The sequence below is a fragment of the Xiphophorus couchianus genome, chromosome 21 (assembly GCF_001444195.1).
Source record: "Xiphophorus couchianus chromosome 21, X_couchianus-1.0, whole genome shotgun sequence".
Taxonomy (NCBI): domain Eukaryota; kingdom Metazoa; phylum Chordata; class Actinopteri; order Cyprinodontiformes; family Poeciliidae; genus Xiphophorus; species Xiphophorus couchianus.
In genome coordinates this window covers 12,786,772-12,805,925 of record NC_040248.1, presented here as the reverse complement: position 1 = coordinate 12,805,925, position 19,154 = coordinate 12,786,772, and the positions used below count along the sequence as shown (strand labels likewise).

At 38.2% G+C, this 19,154-nt stretch overlaps 3 protein-coding genes across 3 annotated transcripts in view; 1 reads left to right on the top strand and 2 right to left on the bottom strand.

Moving 5' to 3' along the window:
- The first annotated feature begins 2,239 nt into the window (after positions 1-2,239).
- sbspon (somatomedin B and thrombospondin type 1 domain containing) lies at positions 2,240-6,783 on the top strand. The gene is made up of 5 exons (XM_028005599.1): positions 2,240-2,931; positions 3,609-3,803; positions 5,220-5,298; positions 5,737-5,907; positions 6,523-6,783. The coding sequence occupies exons 1-5, from the start codon at positions 2,709-2,711 to the stop codon at positions 6,638-6,640; spliced, it is 786 nt and encodes a 261-aa protein (XP_027861400.1). The 5' UTR covers positions 2,240-2,708; the 3' UTR covers positions 6,641-6,783.
- Positions 6,784-6,855: 72 nt separating this feature from the next.
- Positions 6,856-11,437, bottom strand: terf1 (telomeric repeat binding factor (NIMA-interacting) 1). Its single transcript, XM_028005598.1, has 9 exons — positions 11,140-11,437; positions 10,619-10,714; positions 10,260-10,387; positions 10,058-10,144; positions 9,812-9,961; positions 8,290-8,402; positions 7,618-7,715; positions 7,413-7,498; positions 6,856-7,286 (listed from the first exon to the last, which is right to left on the bottom strand). The coding sequence occupies exons 1-9, from the start codon at positions 11,321-11,323 to the stop codon at positions 7,125-7,127; spliced, it is 1,104 nt and encodes a 367-aa protein (XP_027861399.1). The 5' UTR covers positions 11,324-11,437; the 3' UTR covers positions 6,856-7,124.
- Positions 11,438-11,777: 340 nt separating this feature from the next.
- Positions 11,778-19,154, bottom strand: part of kcnb2b (potassium voltage-gated channel subfamily B member 2b) — a 94,665-nt gene continuing 87,288 nt past the window's right edge. The window contains exon 3 of the mRNA XM_028005597.1: positions 11,778-18,648. Coding sequence (XP_027861398.1) covers positions 16,726-18,648 — 1,923 coding nt within the window. The 3' untranslated portion in view covers positions 11,778-16,725. The remainder of the gene's footprint in view (positions 18,649-19,154) is intronic.

The following is a 19,154-nucleotide window of genomic DNA, read 5'->3' as shown; positions in this document are numbered from 1 at the left end:
TGTGCTTTGATTCTGTTACATTTTACAAGGGTATGTACACTTGTCTATATGTAATAAGCAATAGCTTTCTGGTTGCACAATTCAGGAAGCAACAGGAAGTCTTTTGACCTGTTAGACTGATATGTTGTTGGGTTAAGAACTGAGGAATGCCATTGTGAAGTTGAAGTTCATCAATATAGCTTTACAACACAAGTCAAGAAGAAGAGATGACCTCTCTAGTTTCTCAACAAGTGTTTTGAAACCATAGCAACCTAAGAGTTCCAGTTTGCATTCCCCACGTAGGTGTGATGAAGCAAAGGTTCACCCCTGTCTTTTCTGGGATATGCTGCCCAATAAGTGAAAGCAAATCCATTTCTTACGAAACCCAATACATCTCTTTCTTTCTCTTCTCTTTTTTCACTCAGATGTGTGCTTCCTTTTACATTACAGTTTAACATTTTGAGACTCATTAATACGGTCCTCCCTACTGAGACGCACAAAAAAGCTGTCAAACAGGGGTGTGTTATAAAGGTTAGGCTGATCATCTCTGACAAATGCACTCCGGGGGCAGAAGGTCCAGACTTGGGAGTCTGTCAGATGTAAAATACACACGCTTTGATGTTGCACTTCCACCGTCCTGAAGGCACAGTAAACTTCTGCAGCTTTCTCTCTCAAATCAATGGAGAGATCAAATAAGCAACAGCACTATGACTGAACAAAGCTGTATGCATGTAAGTGTGTGTAAAAGGATTTTACATTAAAGCCAAGTACCTGTGTTTCACAGTGTCCAAATAAGATGCACGGGATTCTTACATTGATCATTTCAGGTTGACTTCACTCAATGTTTTAAGTTCACTAGTTCAGATGCTGTATGTTGCCTACGATGATTATAATGAAGATAAAACCTTTCACTTTTATTCAAGGATCCAGATTATAGGACCCACAGAGGGTCTTTGTTTGTAAATTTAATAAGTATCCGAATTATAGTTAATATTAGTTCCTTGCAAAGTTAATTAAACATTATGTTTTACTGTCTGAAAAAGATAACCCTACTAAGAGAAATTAGTAGTTTTCAAATGATTTTATTTTATGAAAGCAAAATAAACCTATTTATCAACCCCTTGCAAAGTGATTGACTATGAGCAAACACTTTTTTAAGAGCTGCCGTCTAAGGACTGACTATTTCCAGCCCCAGCGAATAAATAAATTGCTTGAAAATAACTTGTCTGATAACATGACACTGGCTCGAAGATCTCATCCATCAGACGGAAAGGTTACAAAGGTATTCTAATGTTTGTAACTCTAGAGAACATCCTAAACAATCTGGGCCTCCTTTTCCTCAGCTCATCGTATACAAATAAGAGACTAGAAAACAAAAAAAACATGGCTGACCAAAAAGAAATCAAAAGCCCTACATTTCTTTAAAAATATGACAGACCCAAACCCAGTTCTGCAAACTGAAGTACAAGTGAAGCTTATGTAAAACTAACTTAGCTTCTCAAAAAAAGACATCATACTGACAATCAAATATGGAAGTGGTCATATGGGGCTACATTTCTGTTTTTGTACCCAGAATACCCATGAATACTGATGCCTAGTAAAAAACTCTCAAGAATGTCCGGTAGGCAGATTGCCACCTTAAACTTAATACACTGAGTGGAGCATCGGACCGTTATCCCAAAATGGTCAGATAATCATGAAGTTTGCAAAGAGAAAAAATAAGATGGAAACTTCAGGACAAAGGTGACCTGTAGTCTGTTTCAGTTTAACTATCTATCAGAATACATGCAAAAAATATGGACACATGATAAAAGATAAAGATATTTGACAACATTGTTTGGTAAAATGTTTTAGAATTCTTGGAACAAGTTTATATTGATGCTTTGCTAGAAATACAAAGAAGCTATGCAAAATCACTGGGCTTAAGATGAAGGTACATTGCTACCTCTAGACACCTCTAGGGTTTAATAACCCTTTTATTAAAACGTGCAGCTTTACTAAACCCTGCAACAAACAATAAATCAGACAGAAACAAATTAAATTTTGCTTCATCTGCTTTTGCTACACAACCCCGAAACAGAGTGAGGCAAAAAGGCAGAAAGGTAAGAACTAAAGAGTGACTTTAGTGTCCCCTGAGGACCCTGTAGCACAACTAATTGGAAACTTGCCAAATGCTCACATTCCTGCCTTTCTTGTGGGACTCAGAGATCAGGAGTGGCACCGCTGGCAGAATGGTATCTGGATTACAGCTCTTCTGAAAGGAAGGGATGAGACAGACGTATTGATAAAAATTATGGCAGGTACAAAAAAGGAGGTAACAGAAAGAACAGAGGCAGGAGGGAAAGCACACAAACCCAAACCCAGCAGGTCACCCCTCCCCTTATTGTTGAGGGAGGTACTCAGCTGGCGAACCTGGAGGGAAACACCAGCTCCGAGAAGAAGCTAAAGCAAATACAGCATGAGGAATGAAAGTGTGGCTGTGGTGGGAGCTTTGGGATGCTTTGAACTGTAGGCTGCTTTTGCTGAGCCCAAAGCCTGGACACAGCAGAGAGAAGCAGGAACTCCAGATTACAAGGGATCCTGTGGTGGAGCTCAGTCTTGTCAGTTGCATACAAGAAGACAAGCTGGATTAGACATGTTTTAAGGAGAATACCCTTCTATACCAGGAGCCAACCAAGAGGTTGGAGTATTACTTCAAAACTGGACTTGCGGCTCTCACTCGATTTGTGATGGTTTCCTTTCTGGAGGTCGTTTACTGGGTGACGGTGTTGTGTTGTCTTGGACAGAAGCATCTGGTGACCGGTGGTTGTTCAGGGAAATGTTGCCGGGGCAGAAACATGGGCTGTTCTACTACAGACTGGAGGATGGACCGGGCATTTGCAAAATGCTACTGCGACGAGGACTGCATCAAAACCAAGGACTGCTGCTTTGACTATTTCACAGAGTGTCCAGGTGAGTGATGAAGGGAGGGGACGAGTCTTAGGGTAAATGAATCACAGAGGAGTCTGATTCATTCACAACTGAACTTTATAGCACCCCTATGAGATAATCAGAAGATAAATTATCTTCGGAAGCTTTCAGACAAGGGGCAAAATTCGGAAAGGAATTGTTAGCCTTATCTAATCGTTAGTGATGCAGCTCTCATGGCAGAGCTTATTCATTCTGAATACTATCTGTAATGTTTCCTCATTTATCTTGTGTATCTACCAAATACCTCAGCCAGCTTTGTGCCAAGCCTCATTTCAGTGGACTGCCCAACACAATGGCATTAGGACAAATATTTGAAGAATGAGATTCTTGTCAATCAGTTGCAGCAATTACAGTTCCAGGCAAACAAGCCGAGCGTACTTAATATGTGTTACAGCCCAGTAGCCACAAAATCGGCACACTTACAACATCAAAGCCTGATTATTAAGAACAAAGAAGTGAACTTGTGTTCACTTGGCAGACTAAACCTGTTTGTAGCAGAGACAAAAAAAACACTAGTTCTACAAATTGCAATCAAGACTCCATACATTGCAACACAACCCAATAATTATATTTCTTTTGAATCGAGACGATAATTGGAGCCTGTATGAAAGTTGTAAGCAGATCTTTATTCAGCCCTGTGGGGGCCTCTTTTTTTGTAGCTCAAGACTGTGCTGCGAGCGCTTGGAGCTTTTGGAGTGGCTGTGCCAAGCCATGCCAGCCTTCAGTCAGAGTCCGTGTCCGTCAGGTAGAGCAGCAGCCTGGTAACGGCGGTGATCCCTGTCCCAGTCTGGAGGAGAGAGCTGGTTGCAGGGAGTATAGAGACCACCGAGGCAGCCAATGTGGACTCAGTTCAGGTATAAGAAACATAATATATTATTTGCTTTCATGTCTGCAGCTATTTACTGTGTTTGAATGCCTCTTAGAGGTTCACGTCAATGTCTCACTGAAAGATAGTAAATTTATATTCCTTTGTCTTTGAACCATTCTTTTTCAGAATGACTGACAATACAGTCTTAAATTATTTGAAAAACAATAATTTAATTTGAATTTATTCTAGATCTTCCTCACTATTTTTTTTAATGTAATGTCCCTTAGCAAATTGAAAGGAAGCAATTATAGAAAAAACTGCCAATTAATTTAAATTGGTTGACTTCCTGGCATGGACACAACTTCTAAGCAAAGTCTACAAATTTTCAATAAGGTTGGTGCCTACCTTCTACAGTTATTGGGCGAGAGGCAGGAAGCACCCTGCACAGGGTGATCAAAAGACTACGTCTAGACAAAGAAAATGGTCCAAAACATAGACCCAAAATTGCATGGATCCCAAAACCACTCTGGATATTTGTTTCAGATTATTTTCATGTTGGAGTCTCCAATGATACCCTGAAGTATCAAACTTCTAAACCTTGCAATGAAAGAAGATTGGTTAGGAAAATCAAGAGCAACCCTGGAACCACAAAGATTTGAACCTGGCACAAACTGCAGATTTTTGGTACAGTGTCACTGTCCTTAGCAAACTGAGATAAGGCTCACCTTTATATAAAAGAGCATCTTCCATAGAAATTTGCTGTGCTCAGACTAGACAAAGATTGAGCTGTTAAGCCATAACGACAAGAAGTATGTTTGGAGGAGTTATTGTGAGGCTTTCATCTAAGGCATAGTAGCGTTAGCATCATAGTAAGGGTGTGTTTTACTAAATAAAATGGCACAAATAAATAGTCAGAATAATACTGAGAGATAGTGAACTTCTTCATTCTTCAACATCACCTTAAATCAACATCCTGGTAGCTACCTTGGACACAATTGGCTATTGCAACAGGACAATAACCCCAGGAATTCTCCAAAGAACATTTAACCAAACGTTTGAGGAGGTGTGTGTACTGTATATTGTTTGTTTGAGCATTTGTGATTTTGACCTTGCAGAAGAAAATATAGAATATATTAAAACTCATACTCCCAAGAATCATTGCAACTGTATGTTGTACAGTTGATTTACCCAGTCAAAATTAGTATTTAATTAAATTAGTAAAATCCTACCATTGTTACAACTTTAAAGATTGATGTATTTGTAAGTTGCTTCAAACGCTTCAGTTGTTGACTGTGTGTTCTATGACTTTGTATTTTTATGATGTAAAGCACCTTGAACTACAGTACCTAGCTGCTGAAATGTGCTATACAAATAATCTTCAACTTGAACTTCTGACAGGATCTCCATAGTTTTCCATAAATGGGTAAAATATTAAAAAACCTGAACCGTTTTCTCTTATAAGGCCCAGCATTCATCACCAGCTTGGAATTTGGTAAAGGAAGACCCAAGCATGACAGCTATGGAAACCCCCTGGACCCAGGGTAAGTTTCACATTATCTCAAACTGCTCATGACTGCGGGTGACTGAAAGCAAGACACATGACGTAAAAAAAACGACAAAAGAAATGCTTTCATGGAGGTAAAATTTTACCCTACAATATAGAAGTCTCTACCTGCTTTGTTGCATCTAAGTGAGTTACCTTTGTTTGCCCACCTGGCTGTCTGTAAACATGATTATACAGCAGTGCTCAGAGACAGCCCACAATCCTTTGAAATTAAATCCTCACAAATGTCACAGAAAGGTCCACACACACCAAAAGGGCTTTCTAAGTGAAAAGGTGAGTGCGAAAATCACAACTGCACCTCGGCAAAGTGACATACACTTTCCAAGAATGAAACCTGCAGCTTTCGTTTTTGTTCTGTCAACATATTGAGATTATTTTTATATGACTTTCATGACTTTTCTGTTACCCCCATCAGGTTCTGTATGGAATTTAAAATGGAGTCCCGGACAGCACACTGTACGGTGGAGAACCGGCCTCACACCCTCTGGATGCGCTACATAACTGAAGGATTCAAAGTGTGTGTAGCGTGTGAACCTCCTGCCCTGCAGAACAGGAGCTGTCAGGGTGACGGCCAAGAATCGAACAAGTAGGAAGTTATTAGTTGTGGTGATTAAATAATGCATTTAACTATTCAAGAGTATACTCAAAAACTGTGATTTGACTTTATTGCAGTTTTCTAATCCACAAAAGGTCAAGTAAAATACAAATTTAAATACATATACCTGCACATTCTTGTTTCAAAATCCTTGAGCATGTTGCCCCTCAATCACATCTTTTTACTTTGCAACCATAAACAAGCTTCTTGCATGAATCTGGCAAAAAACACAACCCACCCCCCCCAATTTCACAATTGGCTGTGAAATTGCACCAAAGCATGATGTTCCCACCACCATGTATCACACCAACTCTTCCAATCTTTATTTTTGTCATTGTTGCCAACTAGCTCAATATTTTCCATTTCCCTCCCTAGAAGGCTTTTAGTTCATCCAGGTGGACAAATTTCAGTCACGCCCAAGGACTTCAATTTGGGAGTCTCAGTTCATGTTGATGTAAAGAAAACTTGCAGCAGGCTTAGAAGATGCCATAAAAGCCGACACCCGTTTTAGACTTATGCCGATAAATTTACATCAATTTTTGACTGAAATAGTAGATGGAAAGAAACATGACTGAAATCTGCCAATGCAATGTTACTGTGTTTCAGAGAAGCTGTGCTTCAATGGCAGGCAGTGGGGAACCCACACTGCAGAGGGACATGGAAGAAGGTCCAGAAAACTCCACAGTGCACCTGTCCAACACAACATATCTTCATCTTCACCTGACCTCCAGTTTGCTGAAATAAAGCGTGCAGAACACCACAGGACGTTCTCTGAGAGACTAAGAGCCGCATAATAACTTAAAAGCTTACAAGGCTCACTGCAAACTCAAAATGCACTTATGTTAGAAATTAAACATCAGTACAGTTTTTTAATTGTATTTATTATTTCAAAACATGTCTGCAAAAAACAACATAAATGATTTTTAAAAAAAGCAACTATATACTTTCAATTTTATTGTAAAACTAATTTAAAGGTACTATTTTTGTCTTTGGCGCCCTCTTGTGATGTAAATTGAAATTGGGGAAGCGGTAAAACCCAATAGCTTTACAATTTTACAAATTTACAACACTAATGTGGAACAAAAGTAAGCAAACAAAATAGCATTTTCTTACATAAATAAAGAAAAATAAATTTCTCATCAGTGGGTAGTTTTATGTACAAACTGCTTCATTATCCCAGATAAAACAAGAAGTTGGAAGCTGCCTTTTCAGCCGACTTTGTGATTCCTTAGCAGAACTCTCCAGCGGTCTTTCAGCATGGTGCCAGTGCGTCCCTCAAAGTCATAATCCAGTAAGATTCGAGACCAGTTCCCCTGTCCGTGACGTTTGACCCCGTCTTGAAGGTATTTGTCCAGCTGGACAGTCCATTTCTAAACAACACAACACATACTCAGCACCTTTTCTTCCTAGAAATGAATTTAACTTAAACAAGCAAACAATTTTAATTTTAATTAAATTAATCTAAAACATACAATTTGTTTTGCGACTCAACTTGCCTTTCGTGTTTTCTTTTCCATGTACTTTTCACTATTTTGCAGTGTGGAGGTTTCTACGTTCTTCCTCGCCGTCAGGTGACACACCTCTGATGGTGGGAGGTTAAAAAGTGTTTAGCTTTGGTCAAGCTCATAACAGTACTGGAAACATTTTACACAATTATCATTATTGTTAGTCAGACAAAAACAGAAGTATGATGCGTCTTACCACTGCCAGAGAGTCGCGTCAGAGAAACAAACAGCTTTTTCGTGGTATCAGGTGACCATGCCTCGGTAAGTTTAGTAGAGAGCAGTTTGCGTTTTGTTCTGTTGAAGTGTCACAGATTTTACAGATTATTTTCACTGACATGTAAAATACATTGCAGTAGCCGATGCAACTTGGAAGGACTAAAATGCCCCCTTTTCGTTGTGGAAAAAATGAAGACGAAAACAGCATAATGTACTAAGATAAAAATTTCTTTGAAAATTGTAATCAAAACAATTACAGTTTAAAATGATTCATGTCCCTGGAACATTTAAAATTACTCTACAAGTTTGTTTCTGATGGGAAATCAGAAGTCTGACATCTCTCAAAAGATAATATGACAAGTCCAGAGGGGACAATTTTAGCAAAAAGTGGCACTTAAGTAATGATTCATACCTTTTGCTGTAAGATGAGAAGCTTTTGCCATTACAGCAGTCAAAAGCTTTGTGTTGTTGCTAAAAAGTGTTTTATGTGCTTTTCGATTGTATTTATTTAACCCCCTTTATTCAATGAAGTCCATCCATGCGTTTGAGCCTGAAAGGTCTCTGTGCCATTACCCCAAACTTTAGCTCCCTCTAATGTTTTAATTCGGAATAATTTGGAGCTCAAGTGTATGTGAGAAATTATTTTTCATACTTTTTATTCTTCTGTGTTGTTTCACTTTGCTTTTCTGAGACAGTGCTGTCTTGTAACTCCACAGGCTCCGAATCCAGTATGTTTCGGGAAGATTGGACAAAACCTGTAGCTGTCTGAATGAGAAACATAAACATTCTTTAAGATGCATGCATTCATTGATATTGATGGACAAAATCATTCTGTACCTAAACGTATTTCATTAGTGACTCTCTAGAAATCTTCCCACCTGCTCCAATATTATCGAAAAAAAAACCATTCTAAGTAAAAGTCACTAATGCACAAAAAGATTATTCACTTAAATTCTTAAATCTGTAATGCATTTATGAAAAAGAAAATATGAAAAATGTCAAATCTTTGAAATATAGAAATAACTTTAAATAAATAAAAAGGAAAACATTTTTAATTGAAAAAAATATATATTAAAAACATGAAAATACAATAACAATGGGTTTTCAAACGCTTTTTTATGTTAACACTGTCACCACTATCATCATTATCTTACTCTGCTCAGATCCTGTGACCAAAAATCAAACCCAAATCATCACCTACCTCCACTATGCTTAGGAGTTGTTAGCAGGTACAGTATTTGTGCTGATAAGGAGCCTTTTGCTGCAAGTGTGCATTACGATCAACAATTGCAGCTTTTATCTAATAAGTGTGAAGAACTATTCCACAAGTTTTGTGTGATTTCTTCAACCAGAATACTGGAAATTTAAGTCAAGCAGCTAGAACTACTAAGTCCAGTCTTGATGTTAATTCCTTACACACTTTGTAGCTGACAATTTTTTTTATACAGGAAACAAACAAAAAAAAAAAAAGCAGCTGCATTCAGAGGTTAGGCCCTATTATCACAGTTAAATTGTGTTTTTTTTTATGATTCTGCACTAAATAAAAGTTTTTTTTATGAGAACCACAAACATTAGAAAAAAAAAAGGCCCATTAATATTACTGTTAATATATAGTGAGAAAACCTAATAATAATAAGAAGAAATAATGACAAAATAAAAACTGACAGCTGAAATGGCTTTCTTGTATAGGACCTGTTTACCAATTACATTTTGAAATCAAAACATCCCATGAAAAAAATTACATGCTTTTCGGGTTCAACACATCCTTGTCTGTTCAAATTAATTTTACACATGCACTGCTAGAAAAAAACAAACTTCCCTGCTACAGTAGAATATAGGATGTGCTCTGCTTTTCTGAAATATTGCTTCCTTCACTCCAGTGAACTAGAACTGATTAAAATAAAATCTAAATCTTGATAAAGCTGCTTGTTTTCTCCAGAGTTCCAACACCCTAATATCCTAACTCAGGTCATTTTCATCCTTTTGAACAAGTTTATTATTTACACGTTTCTTTTTCAGGCCAATTTCCCACGTAAACATCAGAATTATTGAACATTTAGCGTTACCATGCACACATGTACTTCACACTAGAAGCTCTACATGCTGGAGGGACGTAGAAGGGAAACTGGCAGCAAATAAGACATATAAGGCACCTAAGCTTAATGAGATCTCACCTTGAGGAGGAAATCACATGGATTCTTTTTCAAGTAGTTATCCAAGAAAGGGTGTATGGTCTCCAGGAGGCGGTTGTAGCTGAAGCTCATGATTACTGGGTGGTACGTATCAGCTTTTGTGACGATAGTCGAGAGTTTAATTCCCAAGTTCTGGTTCAGAAAAAGTTGTTGTTAAGAATAATAATAAAAAAACAACAGTTATCTTAGGATAAAAAGTGACAAAGAAAAGCAACTGGACATACAGACCCGAGGGCATGTGTGTCTTTTTTCAAACCACTTGAGGACCGAGGAGGCAGAAGACCTCTGGCCTTTCTCCAGGCAGACGGCCACAGCCTAGAAACAAGGCAAAGGGTGTCATTTATGCCCAAACCCACCCAGAAAGTCAATTGTTGTCCTAAAATATTATAAGTTTAACGGGAAGCAGTTCTTGAAAAGACAGAGACAGTACCTGGACAAACAGGAGAATGGTAATCTCTTTGAATAAGCCTTCATCTTCCACTACGTTTTCCAGGCTCGACCAAACAGTGGCAGCAGACATCAGAGGCATTACATGTTCATCTTTTTCAAACAGGACATCTGGGGGAAGTGGGGAACATTCAGAAGAGCAGAAAAAGAAGCTTAATATTGAACCTGTAGTCTTTTGTTTTCTCATTTACATTTTTTTTGTCTGACGAACATTTGCATAATGAAACTGTGTCTTCATCTACAAGATATTTCTCATGAGTAAGTGACAATCCTAATATTTGCAGAGTGGTTCTGATTTACAACAGCAATGCAATAGTTAAACATAAGTTTGGAGCAACTCACCCAGGTGATTTCCGTGCATTACTCTTGCTAGAAACGCACATATCAAGGATTTTTCATTATGGGCATCTGCTTTAAGAGATTTACTCTGAAAAAGAGCTGGGAAAAAACAAAAACATATAAATTCACACTACAGTTCACTGACTCATAGAACCTACTTTTTAAGATCTTCCAATATTACAACACAAAAAACACCTTTTACATGGGTATACACAATAAAGCACACAAACATTTTCAACAAAAAAAGCAGTTTAATGCATAACGTTTCCCTCAAATAAACCCCAAGATAAATATGTTTTCCTTTTTTTAAATATAACAATAGTAGTAAATCTTATTTCGGTCACTTCACGCAGCGGAACAACAGTGAAGTGAAGTTAGTCGTCTCAAAAAGTCAGAAATCGCTTCAAAAGTAACGAAGAAATCTAGGAAGCTGTCATAACTCTTCCAACTTGGTGCAAGCAGAGCGCTTTGACGTAGGGAGCTACTTTCCACTGGATTATCGGTCACTTTGTTGGATTACTCACCTTCAAAAACGGACAGAGTTTCGTTAAATTCATCAAAGTTTCCTTCTTTGAAGCTTCGACATAAACTCACAAACATGAAGTCCAGCATCCATCCTGAGGCGACGGCGGTGACATGAGGAAAGCTGACACTATCATCTGTACTCGATGACTTTGAGGCGAGTTCCTCTTTAATTTCACACTCCATTGTTGTTTGTTGTTTATTTATTTCTTGACGTTTGTAGACGAGTTTCCGCGCGCGCTCATTTATGAGCCAAAACAACCGAACATAAAGGATTACAGCGACCTCTGGCGTCTGGGATGAACAGCACCAAGCAACATATTCTTCATTTCTTCTAAAGTCATGACATGTCTCAGCTTTCTCAAATTATTTTAGCCTAAATACACTAATTGTAGTGTATGTAAACTTGAAGGAAGCAACAACAAAAAATGCTGTGCAAAAACAACCGTGGCAATCCAGCTGATCTAAGACAAGAACATTTAGCTTCATTTAATTAAAGATAGTAAGGGAAAAAGGGCATGCATATTTTTATGCAGTGTATGTAAATATCTGGTATCAGTAAAATGATGCAACAATCCCTAATATGCGGATGCAGTGCACAAACATCTGCTTAGTTATAGAAAAGCAAACACAAAACACGTAATATATATACACATTTATTTGTTATTCTGCATAATGCTAGTAGATGTAATGGGGAACAATGGGCTACAGAAATGTTGACAAACATGTACCATAACAAACTGTTCTATGGTCACATAATTGCTTGGACTACAACATGCATACAAAGATGTCACTTTGTACAGAAACAGTCTGTAGCTCAGAATACGTCTAATGATAATGTCATCTCAAAGCTGAACGGAGAAAGACAAATAAAAAAATAATAATGTAAGAGGCATAATATACACATACATAAGAACAAAACAATGTTGCTTTATGCATTTTTGGGGAGGACGGCTTGGCAAGCACAAGTGATCGACACAGACAACAAACATTCTCTCAGAGAAAATAAAGACATCATTTCCACTCTGTACAGCATCACTAATCAATGTGCTGTTATGAGACACTAAGACGGAGCATGGTCTTTTCGCTGTCAGCCTGCAGAATTCCTCTCCACAGAAATTTTATTCCACTAGGATATAACCGATCAATCCAACTCCCTTTGTTTCTCTACTCTGTTATAATGAAGGATTATTTAGGGCTAACACAGACACATGATTATCACAAACAGGAGGTGAAGAGGGGCGGGGGGAGGGAGCATAGGTACAGAATTAAGGAGCTTCAACATGAGGGTTGTCATCAAACCTTCATTCATAAAAGAAAACAACAAAAACAACCAACACTGACCGTGGATTTGACATCGGAGGGAACCAGAAACATCTAAGTCTCCAATGATGCATCATTAAATTCACAAAGATAACTCCATGAGGTCTTGCAAATCTCTGAATACTGAGTCAGATTATGCTACGTTGGGCATACAGGTTGAAAAAAAAAAAGGATATGCAAAAAAGAAATCACCGATTGAAATGGTTTTCAAAAACATTTAACAGGACACTTTTGCTTCCTCTACACGGCTTTTCTTTAACCCGGTGATTGCCTTTGCCGAGTCACACCAGGTGGCCAAAGTCTGTAAAGCTGTAGAGAATGGAACAGTAGACAATGTACAGTGCACCACAAAAGTATTCACACTCCTTGAATCTTTTCACATTTGAGCACATTGCAACCACAAACCGCAATATATTTTAGGTGAATTTATGTAGCAACACAAAGTGTTGCATGAAGGTAAAGCAGAACGAAAGCATGGACTTACAGTTCACAAAAAATAATTAAAATGTGGATCTCTGCAGTTCCTCCAGAGTTACCATGGGACCCTTGGATCCTTCTCTGATTAATGGTCTCTGCCTAACTGTGTCTTGTTCTTTCTGTTTTAAGATAATGGATTGAACAGTGCACCATGAAATTTTCAAATATTGCAAAGCTTTGGAATATCGCTTTTATGAAACCAACTTTGCTCTAAGCTTCTCACCCTGACCTATATGCTTTGTTCCTTGGTCTTCATGAGGCAGTTTGTTTGCTAGTATTATCTTAATAAACCTTTGAGGCCTTCATAGAATTATTGGACTTATACCGAGACTGAATTACACACAGGTGGACAGCATTTAATCACTGGATATCATATTGTAGATAAATATACTGAAGTTTGTGGCTGTAAACTTAAATTTTATTTTGAAAAAATTCAAAAGACATATCCACTTTTGCAAGGCACTGCAATCTGATGGATGGCTATAGACACTCATTGTCAATCCTTTGCTCATCACTGAAGGCTAATGGAGATGAATATTCAATGTGCTGCACAGAATTATCCATGACGAGGGATACATATTGTGGCTCCATTATATAGCAGCCAGGACATTGACATTAATTTGACAACAGCTTTGAAAAAGTACAGAAATAGAGAGTTTGACACTAGTTGTTAAAAAGAAAAATAAAACAACACAAACAACAAATCATTTATCCAATGAGAACATCAGAGATTTATAGAAAACCTGAGAACTCAATAACATTACTTGTATCTGTTACATAAAGACCTGATTTCTCCTATAAAATTAGAATTTTCTGTACAGTGCTATATGAACAAAGCAAATGACTTGCTGCCTTCTCATAAACAGAGGTCTTATGAAAAAGTGGGCATCATTTCAACCACCATATGGCAGGAAATTGTGGTCATGCTCCGTTTTTTTGGTTTAGAAAAAATAGAATCATTCTTAATTCACAAAAAAACACAAAATACTGCTTGTGGCGACTAAAATTAGATCAGGTTATTATTATTATTTGAACAGCTATATAAAAGGCCCTGGTGGTCAATTTGGATCCATCTACCCACAAATATTAAAATTTGAGGTATGTTGATACCTGGCATTAAGGTGCTTGTGACAGCAATTTATGTGTATAATATAAAATCAAAACTTTAATTCCCATTTGCATTGTTTTTGATAGATTCTGGTAGCTGCAGCAGTGTTTCACCACCATATTAAAGATAAAACATTTGAAAAATACAGGTCATTTCTGCCTGTACACTTACAAATTCCCATTGACAGAAAATAAAGTGCCACAATTCTTGGCCTGCATAGATTGCAGTATGCGGTATTGCACATTCCACAACTTTCTGTGAAAAAAACCCCCCCAAAGACATGGTGATCATAAATAGGAAAGAAAAAATTAAAATAAAACTAACAACTCACCCATGTCCTTCCTCTCACTGCAATTCAGATTTGTGCGGCTCAAACTCACTCATACAGACACATCGAGACAATGTACATGCTTCTAGCAAAAAAAAAAAAAATGCAATCAAAGGCAACATCAACAGATATTTTCAGTCAGTGTAAAACAATCGTGAGAAGACAAGAGACAAAAAGAGAGAAAAAAGAACTCCATTGGGTTTAAGGTTGACTGAAAAACATAATAAATTACAGTCTAAAACACCACAAATAAATAATGAGGAAAAAAAAATGGCATAAACCGATCAGCTAGATCGGCTAAAGTTGCAGGAGACATTAGGATGCAGGGGAGGTAAGACAATGTACTCAATGCAGTTAAACGAACCATAAGCAACAAATACAACTCTAGTTATAAGATGTTTTTAATAGATGATATGATGCAGCTGTGATAGATAAAAGCATGTAAGTGTGCTTAATTTGGTCCATTGGTATTAGGAAGAATACTGTTACTTTATGTTATAGTCAATATCCTATAAATTGGCATAAATACTAATATTTAGTGATGCAATCCTCGGAAATATGTTGTCAACTTCCAAACTCTGTTTTTTGACCTCCCCATACCAATTTTAGCTGATTCTGATTTCTCTATAAGATATTATAAGATAATATAAGAACAGCAGTCAAAATATACTTTTCTATCTTTCCTACTGTCAGTCATTGTTTTTTTTTTTAAGCAGAGGCAACGGCACACTGCTATGTCAGAGAGCAGTCGCAATAAAACAGGTTTTTACAATTTTTTTTAAAGCAAAGCCAAAAGGATTGTGAAAATGACATTTTACGTTGTCTTTAGATTAGCGACTAGTGCAGTTAGCATTTATAAAACACCATATTATGTGTGTATTCCTTGGGTAATTGAGATTTTTAGTTTTGAAAAACTGCCAACTTTTCTAAATCAAATGTTCCATGACAGACAGGCTGAAAGTTCAAACAATAAAACAGAGCACCCGAAGTGCTCTGTTCAATCTTTCTGTTATCTGCTCAAGTTTAACTCTCTCTCTGACTCCTTTGCAGCAGCCTAAAAGAATTGTCGCCATCTCTGGACATATCACAGAGAGCACAGTTTTTTTTAAAGAGCTTCCCTCATCTATTGGCTTTCTTTGACTTCACTCTCAAGTAACTGAGTATTTTCCAATTACAGCTTTAACACCAAATAGTGTTCTTTTCCTTGATCCCAGTAGCACTTGGTATGAGGTATTCGCTACTCAAAAAATATTTAAAAGTTAGAAATAATGTGGTTTCAGTCAACAGCCAATTTTATAATGCATCTCTATTAATATTTAAGCATTTATCTGTATTATTGACATTTTTTCTGAAATATTCTTATATGAATTTTTTTTATTTTGTGATGTCTAATCCTACAAAATTTATATTCTATTGATTCTTAAGTCTACTTAAAGATGTATATAATCTGTTGTCAGAGAGTGAATACAATTCTTAGAAGTGATTAGGACAGAATCTAAAACTGGTCCCCTACTGATGATCCTGCATAAATTTTTTTTCTGTGTTTCCAGTTTTACTGGTTATATACATATTTGGCATCTGCAGTATAGGGGTTATGTGCTTTAGGTGAATAGAGGTGACTTGAATGTAGAGACTGGATATCTGGATGATTACAAAACTAAAAGCTGAAAAGGTGCTATGAAAACCCAAAGCAATATTCTCAGTATTACAGGTTGAAACATCATTTGCACTAAGAGAAAAGAAAAAAAAACATTACAGGGTTCATCATGGGAGCACTTTGCATTTCCACATTAGGTAATGATATGTTTTTTTTTCTTTTGTATTTTAAATATAGATCGCTACGATGCCAACACCCACTCTCATGGCTGTTGATTCAATCCACCACATCCTTTTTCACATTACAAATGTTTGTACCTTCTGTCCTTTGCATTGTCATTGCCTTGCATGTTGTTGTATGTACAGTGGAGTGCTTTCAGCAAACTAAGCACCATAAAATATCTGTCTTTGTTTAAATGCATGCTTTGTACAGATAAGTCTGTCTGTGCATTTCCCTTGCAAAAAAAGAGGATTTTTTTTTACGTTGGGAGAACTTGTGTCTGCATTAGACAACAAATTCCCCATACCTCCAGAGCCTCTTTTTTGTCTCATTGAACTCACTGTTTACTCCAGCGTCACTCTCAAAACTGCACAAAGAACTGCAGTTTCCGATTCAGCAATACACAACAACACAAGTAAAAGAGAACTTGTCATGCCATGCAAAAGTATCTTTCTGTCAGACTGCACCAAGCCTTTTTCTACTGCTCCCCCACATGCCAGGGCTGAGGTTGTTTTAGGTCTAGCTTTCCCTGTTGCTCACATGCTTGTTTCACAGGTTGGAGAGAGGCTGCCATCTCCAGGTATCAGGTGGATGTCAGATGATGTAAATATGTGATTCTCTACTTTGTGTCCACCTGGGTTGTTGCCTTGGGAGCAATTTTGTACTGCTGTTTTGGGTGACAAGGGTGCAACTGCAGCGCCAGCCTCCTCCATAAGTTGTTTCTCCTCGTGGTTGTCTGTGGACTGATCTTCATCACCAGGTGGGGTGTCTACCAATAGTTTCTTAGGGGAGAAGCTGCAGGGGCCCTCTAATGTAACTGGGATAAGCTCTTCCGAACTGGGAATAAGTGGTGACGTCTCTCCCATTGGGGACTCATCTCCCAGGACACTTGAGCTAATATCTCCAGGAGAGGTGGTGCTAGGTGGAGTAATAGGACCTTCATTGGAGGATTTGCTGAAGTTAGTCTTCAACCCTTTTATGTTTGGAGAATTATTTTCAGATGGAGAGCTTTGGGTTATCTCCGCAGCACTGTTAAAGCGTCTTCCTTCCTCTGTATGTAAATCTGATCCATCACATGGGTTGTGAGATTCATAGAAGTCATTACCAGTACACCTCAAGTGGCTAAAATTCAAAAGCGGTGGAATTGTGGGGTGTCTGATCTCATATAACCCATAATCATCACCAGCCTGGTTGAAGCCGTGGTTTATGCACTCTGCTGGACAGCTGGCTACATTGTCTTTCAAAGAATCCCTGACTTCCCTCATTTCAAGTAGCACCTCTTCCTTTAATGTAGAGTCAGGGCTGAGAGATTTCTTTGGCGATCCAGGGACAGTCATAGTTGTGCTCAGAGTGCTCATGGAACTCAGATTCGTGAAGGATTGAGACTTGGTCATCTGGTTGTACATTTCCTCCAGTTTCTGAACGCTAAGGTGCTGTGGGGTCCTGCTTATCCGATGCTGACTTCCAGTGGTGGTGATGGTTATACCATGGGGTGAGCTTTGAGGTCCTAACTCTGGGTTTCGTTTGTCTGGAGATCTGAGACTGCTCTCAGAAGTGGCGTGCCTAGTGGAGCTACCCAAACGGCTTGGTGTAAGATGATTGTCCAGGGAAGTTTTGTCCTCTCCTTTCTCTACCACCACATCCAATATTTCCATACTACGAGCAAAGGCATCTTTTAGGTTCATTGATACGATGCTGCCATTCCTCTTGGCTCTCTCCAATGCCTCCCTCCTCTTGATGGCTTTATCTTGCCTCTTCTGCTCCTTATAAAATTCTGAGAAGTTGTTGACAATGATAGGGATTGGTAGGGCAATGACTAGAACCCCTGCAATACAGCAGAGTCCACCAACGATCTTTCCAAGTAAAGTCTGTGGGTAAATATCCCCATAGCCCACGGTAGTCATTGTAATGGTGGCCCACCAGAATGAGGCAGGAATACTTGTGAATTTGGTGGCATCTTCATCTTTCTCAGCAAAGAACACCAAACTGGAAAATATCATGATGCCCATGGCAAGAAATAATATAAGCAAGCCCAGCTCGTTGTAGCTCCTTCTCAAAGTGAACCCTAGAGACTGGAGCCCTGTAGAGTGTCTGGCCAACTTCAAGATTCTCAATATTCTCATGATTCTGAATATTTGTACTACACGGCGCACATTTTGGAACTGTAACACACTCTTGTTGGATTCTGTTAGGAAGATGGTGACATAGTAGGGCAGGATGGCCAGCAGATCAATGACATTCAGTGGGCCTTTAAAGAACTTCCACTTGTTCGGAGAGGACAGGAAGCGTAGGAGGTATTCCATGGTGAACCATGCGATGCAAACAGCCTCCACATGGGCCAGCTGAGGGTTATCATTGGCTTGACCAAACTCGTCCATGACCTGGAGCTCTGGTAAGGTGTTGAGAGACAAGGCGATGGTGGACAGAACGATAAAGAGGATTGATATTATGGCGAGAATCTGAAATGAGAGAGGAAAACGAGATAAAATGTAAATAAATCCATTCACCAAATTCTTACAAAAAGAGAATACATTAAAGAAGATTAAAGAAATAACCACATCAAACTCAGTTAATCAGCCAAAATAGCTCTGCAGTCTTTGACTTTATCTCTCACAGTCAACATTTTATGACTCAGCAGATCACAATAGCATTCACAATCAGAGGAAGCTGCTTTGCATTAATAGACAGGAAAAAAAGAAGCATAAAGAAAGCTTGAATGTCTTAAGAGTGAATGATGTGAATGTAATGGAGCATGTCTTTGCTTGAAAGACACCTTGGAGGCGTTCCTGAATACAGATGGAGAATCCATTATACATACAAAAATCTCAACCTATTGCCCTAAACGTTTTAATTGTGTCTGATAACTGTGTTAGTCTATTTTGATTTATTTTGGTTCTGATCCACCTGCGTGCCCACTGCCAATTATAAAATGTGACAAATTATGACTCATGATTAAATGAAAATG

Coding starts and splice junctions, on each gene's coding strand:
- sbspon (XM_028005599.1), top strand. CDS start 2,709: ATGGTTTCCTTTCTGGAGGTCGTTTACTGGGTGACGGTGTTGTGTTGT. Junction 2,932..3,608: donor CTATTTCACAGAGTGTCCAG/GTGAGTGATGAA, acceptor CTTTTTTTGTAG/CTCAAGACTGTGCTGCGAGC. Junction 3,804..5,219: donor CCAATGTGGACTCAGTTCAG/GTATAAGAAACA, acceptor TTCTCTTATAAG/GCCCAGCATTCATCACCAGC.
- terf1 (XM_028005598.1), bottom strand. CDS start 11,323: ATGGAGTGTGAAATTAAAGAGGAACTCGCCTCAAAGTCATCGAGTACA. Junction 10,145..10,259: donor CCATTCTCCTGTTTGTCCAG/GTACTGTCTCTG, acceptor CCTTGTTTCTAG/GCTGTGGCCGTCTGCCTGGA. Junction 7,287..7,412: donor TGGAAAAGAAAACACGAAAG/GCAAGTTGAGTC, acceptor TGTGTTGTTTAG/AAATGGACTGTCCAGCTGGA.